General features: G+C 38.6%; 1 protein-coding gene across 1 annotated transcript; it reads left to right on the top strand.

Annotated features, from left to right (window-relative positions):
• The first annotated feature begins 6119 nt into the window (after window positions 1-6119).
• LOC140934698 (galanin receptor 2a-like) lies at window positions 6120-8973 on the top strand. The gene is made up of 2 exons (XM_073384279.1): window positions 6120-6144; window positions 7709-8973. Exons 1-2 carry the CDS (start codon window positions 6120-6122, stop codon window positions 8971-8973), a joined length of 1290 nt encoding a protein of 429 aa, XP_073240380.1.
• The last annotated feature ends 3307 nt before the right edge of the window (window positions 8974-12280 follow it).

The following is a 12280-nucleotide window of genomic DNA, read 5'->3' as shown; positions in this document are numbered from 1 at the left end:
GAATCCCACTAGCAAATGGAGTCCAGAATCTAAGTTCCAATGATCCAGTACCTAGAATCCGGAATCCACAGCGTGGAATCCGATCCAGAATCCAAGACTGTCTTGGATTCCGTTACATGGGGCGACCGAGTCTGTTTAAAAAAAAGATTGATTCTGTTGTTTAATACCAGTAACACACGCCTTTCATTCATTCATTCATTCATTTTATTTTGCCATTAACCAGAAATACAACAACAGTATACAGAAATACATTAAAGATAATATACAATATTCCAACTAAATTATTTACAAGATTAAATGTGGTTAAGGCAAGGAAGCCTATATAGAAGCCGGGGGCTTATAAACTATAGGCTTCCTGGAACTATATAGGGTAAACCATACAAGTTAAGGGTACTGAATGAAAATTTGGATTCATTTTTTAAAGGAAAAAAAGAAAGAAGAGAAAAAGGGAAAGAAAAGGTGTGTAGCTCAACAAAGAGTCAATTTTACTAAGAAAGAAGGAATTTCTTAAGCCTTTTGCCAAACAAACTGATACTTTCACTTTCACTTTTCACCGAATTGAGAATTTTCGAAAATTAGTTCGACAATGAGGTATATAGAAAAGGTTGGAATTTCTTGTATTATTATTGTATTATATGTATTGTATTCTTGTATTCTTTTGGAGGTCTAAATTTCGGGTAAGGATAAAGAAGACTTCCGACTGAAAAAGGCGTTTTGCTCGACGGACCAAGAAAAAAGAGAGACTGCTCGTGGTCTACACAAATCAATATTTATTTTGTAGATAAGGTACTAATTCCTACCAGCAGCTGATTAGTGCTTCTACCTCGGTACAGATCTTCTGAGAGGGCCCCTCTATCGGGAATTCCCTGTTGCAAATCTAGGAGCGTTCACAATTAATTGCAATCCACACTCGGCAAAAGCCAGAAAGAGCCTAAGATAGCCATGTGTCAAATGACAGACACACGAGAATATCTTATCCTGGGACGAGAAAAAGCGCAACAAGTATACAAAGGATACATTGCATGGTTCTGCATACCCAGAGGTGTCCCTGGCCTCTATGAGCAGTGTCTCACAAGTCAAAAGCACTGTTGCCCTGCGACCAAACTCACATGAAGTGAATTTGCTGCGGCAGTGCTGTTATCCTGAATGGGAAGAGACATTAATTACCTATTACTAAAGATAAAACACGTGTTGTCTGATAATACAAAGATGTGTTTGCGGGCATAGGGAAGTTACCTGGCGGGCCTTATCATATCGTGTCCAGCTCAAATGTTATGTTCAACCAGTACAACAACCACCCAGAGCAGTACCAGAAAAGAAGACGCCTGCTTACTCTGCTTTAATACGAAGAAGAACCAGAAAGGCTTAGAACTAGAAAACTTAGGCCCGTTTCAAACGTCGCGCTACTGCCGTGCCGAACTCAAGTCATAAATTATAAATACATTAGAATACATTTAAAAGTTTGCCAAACCTTTTTGTTTATTTTTGTGCTTTGTTTTCGGCAACAGCCGTTCTATTCAACTGAATTAAATTCGACGTCTGAAACCAAGTCGTGCTAATGTCGTGCTGCAGTCGAGCTACAGTCGAACCAGCTTTTCACGGCAGTAGCACGACGTTTGAAACAGGCCTTAGCCGCTCACTCATGTCTAAGGGGGTGTACAAGGCCAGCTGCTGGAATTGCGATGAGTTTTTTATCGAGAAGACCAAGCGTCGATTACACGATAGGAAAACTGAACATTTTCAAGCGCTGAGTGAAAGATCGTCACACTTCTGTCACTGCAGATCATATTTCTTCAACGGGCCACAATATTAAATGGCATCACTTAATTTGAGATATTAACAACCGAGAAATCAGACTGTAGAATAAAACAAACTTTATTGACTCGTGATTTAAAACCTGCTTTAATCGAAAAAGGCAGTGAAAAACTTTTTCTCCACTAGCATCATATATTATAATTTCCTGCTGACTTCAAATTGAGTCTGTCATCATTATATTAGTTATTGTTTTTTACCTGTTTATTGGGTTCCAGTCTTTTTCTAGATGTTTAAACTTTACTGTAATCTTTTTAACCGTCACTTCTGGAGATGTAAGTTGTTAGATACGAAACGTCAAGTCTTTAAAATCTTAGTTTTTTGCAACATGCGTTGTTTCATCATGTTTTGATACCGCAGTTTCTGTTTTATTTTTAACAGAACTAGAAAGATTAATATGCAAATTACAATTATTGAGGCCAACTCTCGAAGCGTTCTTTTTTTGGCGTTTTTTCTACTTGCCTTTTTCGCTGGCGGATGGTGAGAATAAGGCTACCAAAAAACGATTTAAAAATTGTTTTAAAATGTTGTGCAGATTGCAACAACCTGTACGGGAGAGAAGTGCGTGTACATTTCCCGAACAGCGGTTGGTAATCGAGCCGAAGTAGCCTGCGAATACAACCGTCAGCTCGTAGCTCCTCGCCGACTAGATCGGAGTTTCGCGAAACGTCTCTCGCGACGGGGAGCGAGTCAGGAGACGCCTGTATATTAGCAGGCTAATATACAGCAATTTTGGCAGGCATTGTTTGTTATTTCTAACCAATATAGTCAATATATTTTCCCCGTAAGAACAGGTGCTTTAAAAGTTTGCTAAAAGCTAAATTCTTAGTTACTAATATAAATATACTTTCCAATTTTTGATGACAAATGATGGAAACATCATAAAAGACCCGAAACGCATGAATTGGCAAATAATTAAACAGGCTTATATGCCTGCAGGCAATTTATTTAGGTTTAGTATCGATGAAACAAATTTCTTGATAATTCATCTGCGTACGTAAATTATCTAATAGATAGATGCCTGCCGTTTCAGCTCTACCTGTGGCAAAAAGTCTGCGTTTATTTAAATTCAGGGGTCCAAGAGGGGGCCTTTATACAGCTGTATTCATAACTTTAACAAACTAAACGGAACTAAGTAACAATGCTTTGTGAAAATATCAATAGAGTTTATAAATATCAGTATTCACTCCATCTATCGATACGTCTAGGCCATCTAGAGATCCAAATTCTTGCTCTTTCAAATCTCAACTTCGACGTCAGAACCTTTAAACTTGACATTCAAGGTGGAATGGCAGGCAGCCTTTTTTTTTAATTATTATTTCTAACCAATATAGTCAATATATGTTTCCCGTTAAAGAACTGGGTGACGCTCGAAAAAAAATAAGTTCTTAGTTACAACTATAAATATACTTGCCAATTTTTGATGACAAATGATGGAAACACCACAAATAAGCCAAAAAGCGTTAATTAGCAAATAATTAAACAGACTCATATGCATGCAGGCGACTGATTTAGGTTTAGTAGCGATGATTCTTGACAATTGATCTGCGTACGAAAAATGATCTAATAGATAGATGCCCGTCGTTTCAGCTCTCTCTTTAGCAAAAACTCAGAGCCTTTATTTAAATTTAGGGGTCTAAGAAGGGGCGTTTACTGAATAGATAGGAGGCGTTTATACTCACAACTTTAACAAATTAAACGGAACTAAATAGCATGCTTTGTGAAAATAACAATAGAGTTTATAAATATCAGTATCTACTCCATCTATCGATACGTCTAGGCAATCTAGAGATCCATATCTCAACTTCGACGTCAGAACCCTCGTTCAAGGTCATTGTGTTGACATCGTTAGCTTATCTTTACTTTAAACGTGACATTGAACAAGGTGGAATACACGGCTACACGGCAGCAGGTCGACTTGGTTCAACGGTCGTGCTACTGCCGTGCCGAACTCAATTAAAAAATTATGAATACATTAGAATACATTTAAAAGTTTGTTAAATCGTTTCTTTATTTTTGTGTTTTGTTTTCGGCAACAACCGTTCTTTTCGACTGAATTTAACCAAGTCGAGCTAGTGTCGTGCTCCAGTCGAGCTACAGTCGAGCCAGCTTAGCACCGTAGTGGTATGACGTTTGAAACAGTCCTTAGATCATTTCATGATTCCTTTCCTTAATGAGCAGTATTACCTCAGCAATTTCCACGAAGTGGGAAAATTTGATGAATTGAAAACAATGAGCAGTTGGTAATGTCAGTAAGTGCCTGAGCATGATCTGGGGAATCAGTTTTAATACCTTTGGGTGGCTGTATACCCCGGGAGGGGGAAGACTCCGCATATGAGAAATTTTGAATCAAACCCCTAAAAGAGACCGATCTGGGAGTGGCCCAAGCTTTTTTTGACCCCTAAAAGAGACCATGTTAAAACACAGACAAATGAAAACAATGGACAAAGACGTCTTCTTTAGGTATTGATGTTATAGAAAACTTGGTTATATGAATGGAGTAAATAAAACGAATTAAAAATATAGATATCAAATATATGTTTTTATATTTTTCCGCGTGCAACCCTAAACGAGACCTTCACGGCTAAATATGATGGCGTTTTGCCCAGAATACCCTAAGTGAGACCATAATCCAAAATTTACACCCCTAAGCGAGACGACGAGCATCCGTACCACCTTCATATGCGGAGTCCCCCCCCCCGGGGGGGCTGTATACCTATTTTGTCCTGTCCGGGACAATCCATAGTCCATCCATTCGTATTCAGTCCTCTAAGAGCAAAGTTCTCTCGACACAAGTCTTCTGGTTAGTCACTTCCGGTCGGGCTGTTCGTGCACTTCCAGGCCCCTTTTTGGGTGGGGCTTTCCTCGCTATTCCCCCAAAAGTTTCTACTAATACAACGAAACCATAATATTTGGGCTCACGATCTAAAGTGACTGGGTATTCAGCGTATTCGAGGCATCATATCGGCAAAAAAGTTTGATTAGGGTAACATTTTAATTTAAAAAAGGACTACCTGTCGCCCCTCTCGCCCACCCAGGGCATTACAGGCCAATCAGCGTTAACAACAAAACTTACAATAAACACCTCAGTAGGAGCTCCTACGAGCTCGTCAACAGCTCTGAGTGTTTGTGCGTACCACATTCTGTCGAGAAACAAGGGGAAAAAACTGAAGTTCGTATTGGAAGAAAAATCTGAACCCCCAAATAATTAAGTACATAAACATGTACACGATCTCGTGTCACATTTGGTGAAAGCAAGTGTTAACTGCGCCACTTTTCCTCTCGGTTCCCTATTACAATAGCCATCTGATGGTGGTTTGTAAAGTTGGTTATCTTATTGCTGTTTGTTTGATAGACATTTTGATTAATATTTCCAGTTGATATTGAGCAAAAAACATTTATTAACAGTTATAATACGTTGTTAAAGAGATGCTAGTTGAAGGATTTAACCACCTTTGACTGCTAGTTCATTTCATAATTAGCGCACTGAAGAAATTTCAGCATTAATTACTTGACATATCTTCCCCTTCATAAGACACGATGAAACATTTAATAACATACGAAAGCGTATTTAACTTAAATTGTTCATAAAGACCAAATCCAAAAATTTATTAAACTTAACATCTGCCGCAACGTAGAATGTATATATTGTGCTCGCCTATTCAAAGTCTTGTGTTTATTGACTTTTTCAACCCGAGCTTCAATAGAGCTGAAACCGTGACAAAGAGGAAAACGCGGGATTAGAATTCCGAAAACCATCAGTTGTCAGGTATTTCATACTAACTCTTTGCTGCTACTTTAAATGAGAGAACTGCATCTGATTCAGTTTTATTCAAATCAGCTTAATATGTATCTTGCAGAAATGAATAGAAAGGAAACAATACCAAAAGGGAATTTCATCCTTCCTAAATAGCTAAAAAATATATAACTAACTCACCTAATTAAAGACTGAGACTAGAAATCCCCCGGTGACATAAAATGATTAACTTGGAAGAGTAGAACCATCGAGCCAGCGAACACTGAGATGTCAGTATGAAACTTAATGGGGGGGGGAGGGGCTGGCAAGAGTCATAATGGTCGTATCTTACCCCTCAGAGGGGCCGCCATTTGCTCGATAGTTCACTAAAGTTTGAGCTTTTCATCTCAAGTTGAAGATTTTACAAGCCTTTATAGATCTTGGAAGGTCTTTTATGCCTGTTTCGGAAATGGAGCACAGAGGCGGGGAGGAGGGAATGGAGTTATTGTGTTCCTGAGGAAGTTTATTTCTTTCCTTTGTCATAGAAGTTTTAAATCTCCGGGAATCCAAAATGAACAACTCATCAGGACTTAATGGTAAGTAAAATCAACTAAAGGAAGAGGAAAGTTTTTTACCCCAACGTGGCTATGTCACGCTATTTTCTATCGTCTTTTATCGTCTTTTTTATCGTCTTTTATCGTCACTTTAAAAAAAAGATAAAACGTGTATACGCATCAACTGAATTTCAAAAATAATGGGCCAGTTTTATTATTTAACACTATCCGATATTGGTATGGTCTTGCGAGAAGTCTCTTATTTTTCTTTGAATCACAGTACTGATCGTAAGCACGCGTAAGAAGCGGGCTGCGAAGCGGCGAGCAACGAGGGCGGAAGTCCGAGCAAAGAAAAAGTAAGAGACTGCGATGGTATCTTTGATCTGGCGATTTGCTGCTTTTCACGCTTTCTTAATTGCTGTTATTGACAACTCCTTCCTTTCTGACAATTGACATCATTTCGCATGCTTTTTCCTGTAAACAAACAGCTTGTCTTCGATTGTTTGTTTACTGCTGTTTGGTTCACCCTCTAGTTCTCCAGTCCTTTTTTTCTTTTTCCGCCCCAATCTCTCTTCCTCTTTTTCCATTAATTTGCATAATTTTACTTGTTCACTCGCCGCGCGTGGTTCTGAGCAAAGAAGGACGACCGCTCGCGGTCTAGTATGGTCCTGTTATGGAAACTGATTCCTTGCTACGAATGTTAAGGTTAGACATGGGGTTTGAAACTTGAAAATTCTGGGTCAACTTGTTCATGTTTTCATGCTATCCACTGCGAAAATCCCCCCCCCCCAAACTTAAATATACCTTTACAGTTTTGCATCGATACCAAAAATGGAGGTAAGGTTTTTTTGAGGGCGACCAGGACTTAAGCTTTCTCCGAATTTTATTTCCATCTTCGCCGAAATCATCGATAATAATCCTTTCTTTCTCAGGTAAAAAACGGAATAAACTTCCCTTCAAATAATAAAAATCCGACTTTTTTTAATAAAAATTATACTTTGATAAATTAAAGCTTGGGGTGTCTAGTAAACAGGACAATGAAAGAGGTGTAAACGTCCGAAACAATTTATCTTAGTCTTAATAGCAGTACAAATCTTACAGACTTCTAGTCGACTAACATTTTCGAGAGCGATTATGACATCCCATAATACTAACCCAACGTCCCGGTTAGGTTTTCTACATTACACTGATTTAGCCTCATGGGGGCTGGAGGGGGGAGGACGTGACAATCTAAAGGCAAGACATCATCAGTTACATTCTGATGGGATGTTCAGCCTGAACTGGGCTCTTTTGAAAGGCCAAAACCTGATTTTTTGTCACGGTACTGTTACATGACTATCAGTGAGCCGGAATGCAAAGAGTGAACGTGACTCAGTTGTTAGACTCAGTACCCGACATTAAAGTTAAGTCAGTCCTCTGTCTCACACTCTCATTTCATATTTTTTACTGTTGCATAACGTGATGTACCAGCAAGCTAAAGTTTAGTAGGTCTGTATTGTTCTTTCAATGGCTTCAACTGAAGTTCCAAATTTCGAATATAAATCAAATGACTTGATTGATATTCATTGTTTGCTTTGAATTAACAGTTTGTTTGGTTCTTCTTTAGAAACAAACATCACTCACGCCTCGAACGTAACCCCACTCCCACCACAAGCAGACAGCGTCGGTTTTCCACTAGACCTCAAGATTGGCCTGACGTCAGCATATGTGGTAATTTTTCTCGTAGCTCTATTTGGTAACTCGGTCGGTTTCTACGTGGTGTTAATTAAAAAGGAATCTTCATCCACCAGCGTGACAAACCTGCAGCTGTTCATTGGCAACATGGCCGTTGCAGATCTGCTGCTAACTATCACGATTATGCCGTTTTCTGTCGCCTATTTGTACCGTGACACTCTTTGGATGGGGGGAACGTTAGGTAGCATTACTTGCAAAGCGTTGTTTTATGTCATGCCAGTTTTTATTTCCGCGTCTGTTTTCACAATGATGCTGATTTCGTTTGACAGATTCTACGCCGTATTTTTTCCTTTGAAAGAGAAATTCTTCCAAAAGCCAAAAGTCTTGTCAGCAATTATATGGATCTTCTCTTTTGGGTTAATGACCCCTTATGTTTTAATGTTTCAAACAAAAGAGATACAACCAGGCGTATACTATTGTATACAGGAGTGGCCATGGGCACCACCAAACGACACAGGCCTCACTGAAACATATAAAGTGCTTAAGAGCTTCCACATCTGCGTTTTTGTCTTAGTATACGCGTTACCTCTCTCCATAACAATAATCATTTACTCCTTAATTTGCCGAAAATTTTGGCTAAGTAAGATTCCAGGAAATGTAACAGATATCAAACTCGCTGCTGAAAAAAGGTTAAAACGCAAGGTAACACGTCTGCTTGTCATCACATGCGTGGTATTTGCAGTATGCTGGTTTCCAGTCTATGTGAATCATTACTTCTGGTTCGTACGACCTGATCAATCGCACAAGTTACCGTTGAAGGTTCAGCTGCTATTCAACTGGTTAGCACATGCAAACAGTGCTTTAAATCCATGTCTTTACATTCTCCTGAATGAAAAATTTCGCAAGGCGTTTTTTGCAACCCTAAACAATTTCTGGCAATTTGGCTCTTCAAAAAACAATTGCAGTGATACTAAGTCAAATATTCTGAGGTTTGTAACAGCCGCCGCTCGTAAAACGAATGCTTATGCATTACCACAAAGCCCAACAAGGGGCAAATCTGGACAAGCAAACTTAGCGCTTTCTTTGGTGAGTATCAAGGATGCTCGTTCGCCACCAAATAATCTAACTGAGGCGTCCCTGAACAATAACACAAAAGAAACCAAGGATAACGCCCTTGATGATGCAATCCAAGTGTAGGACTGTGTAACAGCGGATCTTGGGCTGCTACTTTGAGCTGTTTCCGGTTTTGTGGGTCATTTAAAATTTGAGGGGCTGTTCGGCTTGGTACATGTTGAGCAAAATCGGAGACCTCTAGATTCGAAGACGACGAGAGATCTAACTTTAAGGTAATTTTTTTCGCGTATACTAAAAAAAGACACCTTGGAATGCTTATTCGTTGTACTTTTCCTCACCAGAAAAGATAGCATGGTTGTTTTTATTGAAGGAGGTTAAGCCTTCTCCCGATTGCGCGCACAAAAAATACATAACATTTGTAACTTGTTTCCGCCACTGCGATATTCTCGATGAAACCGGTTGGTTTTCCCGCCAAAATGACGCTTATTCACGCACGCGCACGACTAATATTGAGGAAATCTCGTTCTCGTAGTCGTCTTCGTCTTGGAATCTAAAGTTCTCTAGTGTCTGGGTAGTAACACCAAAAACTACCCGCGCTTTGGTTACCCTATATGTTAGAGCAATTTTCGTATGACCTTGAAATAAAAACGCGCAAACAAGACAGAAACAACAAACGAACGAAAATAGAGCGATTTGATTGGTTTGTCGAACGGATACAAACGCGTGTGGCTTTTGGTTGGTTAAGCGAACGCTCGGATGAAAAAAATTCATGCCCAAGAACTTTCTAGAAATCGATCGATACTTCGCTTTGACGTCATACTGCGACACGATTGACCAATCGAACCCTGATGCCTTCTCCATATTAGGGTTTTCTTTGGCGGGAAAACGAAGAGTACATGTTTCGATCTTTTCATCCATTGGCTGATAAAACAAATATCGAACACTTACCGAAACCAGTTTCCAAGGTCATACGAAAATCGCTCTAATGTGTGTCATACGGACTGTGATAGAATAAGTCCCTCTGTTTTCACCATTTTACCTCCCACAAAACAGTTGTTGATGTGTATATAGCGACTTTGAATTGAAAGAAATGTTAAAACTTTTAGAGCAGTTAATAGCAATAATAATAATATAATTATTAATATAATAATAAAAGATATCTAATTGACCAAAAAAAACACAAAATATTCAATTTCATGCGGCAGGGCCGAAATAAAAGTGGACAAGGTTTCTCCATTGACCTTTGTTTTTCCACTTGTTGAAGTAAATGGTACACTGCATGCGTCGATCTCTTTTGGTTAATATACATATGCCATATGATATATCGCTATTCATAGTGTCAAAAGCCATAGTAGGACTTAGTGTATAACTTAGATGGTAAATGCAAAAAGGATAAATTTGATAGAAAGTGGTAGGCGTAAAAGAGTTTTCTCGCAAATTCTCTGCCTTGGTGAAATGATAAACTATGTCACATAGTTTATCATCTTTAGTTTTTCACCTTCTTAAATTTGATGACGTGGTTGGTTAAGTTACAAACTGATCGCGGCTCGGTCCCCATCACAGTGCACGTGACCACTGACTGAGTTCATTTGGATAACATGGTAACTTTACTGAGTAATTTACTTTAGTATATACTAAAACAGTGGATAGTGTTTTTCACGCGCTCTGATTGGCTACTCAATCAGTGAATATCCTGCACTATTCACTGATTCACCTCCAGTTCCTCCGAGCGAGCGACGCCAAACTCGCGTAAGTTGCGAGCAAAATGCCTTCTCGGTTTGCTGCCGTAAACAAACAAAGAAATTTCACAACTAATCAAGCAAGCTGTTTCCGAAATACACGAAGAAGGTGACGAAGTTCGGATTGGAAGTTTTAACAGGTAAAGCTTTGTCTTTCTGACACGAATTTATCGATAAAACCGGTGAAAAAGTTTTTTGTTTACAAATGCAAATTAAGTTTAAGTCTTGCTTACTTTATTTAGTTGAGTTGTTCATAAATAAGCTTAAAACTAAATTTAATAATCTTTTTTTATAGAATGATTTTAAATTCAAAAAGAATTCACAACTCCTTTTGCAGAAATTTCCCCGCAAGAGCTAAACAAATGCCTTCAAAAGGTTTAATTGTCGGCAAGAAAAAGCGACGGCCGCGGCCGCCCGGTCATTACGCGCCAAAATTGTAATCGTTGGCAACAGTATTTGAGTTAAAAATGGTCATTTTTGTGCTCAATTATCTCACTGTTTTAGTATATACTAAAACAATTATTCACCTCAGTGTCGGTGGCTAGTCCTGGATATTTACCTCACTGCTTCGCAGTTCGGTAAATATCCAGGACTAGCCACCTCCACTTCGGTGAATAATTGTTATCTATTCGATCGCTAAGAAAGAGCACTTGTGGTTTTCGTTTTGGTTACACCTAAGTGTAGTACAAAGTCATTAATTTCCTGACTGAATTAAAGAGGGTCTGCAATTTTTTAATCAGGGTTTACTGTTTCCGAAGAAAATACTGTGAAGTGTTTGGTTGGTTCTTCGGACATCTTAGGCAATAGTCGGACCTCTTTGTTAGTCTTCGGAAATTTTCTGAAATAATCCAGAATTGTCGTAAAATGGCCGAAAACTCCTTGATATACTAAAAAAATAATATCGGCCTTTTTGGAGCCGTTTTTGCTTCTTTCTAGAAAAAATTTACTGTTTCAAAGAATTTTTTACTGTAAGAGTTAAAATGCCAAAAATTTAACTGTTTCAGGTTACAAAGCCAAAAAATGATGTGTTTAGTGTTATCGAGGTACCCCCATTTAGACCTTTATGTAAGATGAAATGAATTAAATAAACGAAATGAATTATTAAATATAGACAAACCGCGTTTTCACTTCCTTTTTGGTTACAGCCAAGCTTAGTCGTTAATAATTTGTTGATATTTCTCTATGTAGTATATTACTTAATTGAAAGGGTTACAGCATAGGTTTTGCCAGATGCTCATTGAGTATTGTATTAGATAATGACTTTTTAGTGTATCTTTTCTTTGTACGTAACTATTCTATATTCTTCTAAGTCTTGTCAGTAAGGCGCTAAATTAAAGGAAATGAAGTGAATTGAATAAACGAAATGAGTTATCAAATCAAACAAAACGCGTTTTCATTTGCTTAGAACAGGGCCAGGGCGGATTGTACGAGAGAAAACAAGCCGCGGCTTACGTCAAGAAGCGAAAGGAACCATTTATTCGAGTACGGCTTACATAAGACGCGAACTGCTTGTATTGGTTCACAGCTTAGTTCGCGGCCATACCGTATATGTATACACCATACCATAGTTTTTTTGGTGCCTCGCGTAATTTGCAACAACGGCTAGAGCGAGACTGGGTTTGGTCAGGAAAATCGCCATATTTTACGCTGTCATTTTCGTTTCAAATTAATATTTCGGTCACGAGTAGTGT

Source organism: Porites lutea, chromosome 4 (genome assembly GCF_958299795.1).
Source record: "Porites lutea chromosome 4, jaPorLute2.1, whole genome shotgun sequence".
Taxonomy (NCBI): Eukaryota; Metazoa; Cnidaria; class Anthozoa; order Scleractinia; family Poritidae; genus Porites; species Porites lutea.
Note: the sequence above shows the minus strand (reverse complement) of the source record. Positions and strands in the feature narration are given on the sequence as shown.

Coding starts and splice junctions, on each gene's coding strand:
- LOC140934698 (XM_073384279.1), top strand. CDS start 6,120: ATGAACAACTCATCAGGACTTAATG. Junction 6,145..7,708: donor CAACTCATCAGGACTTAATG/GTAAGTAAAATC, acceptor GTTCTTCTTTAG/AAACAAACATCACTCACGCC.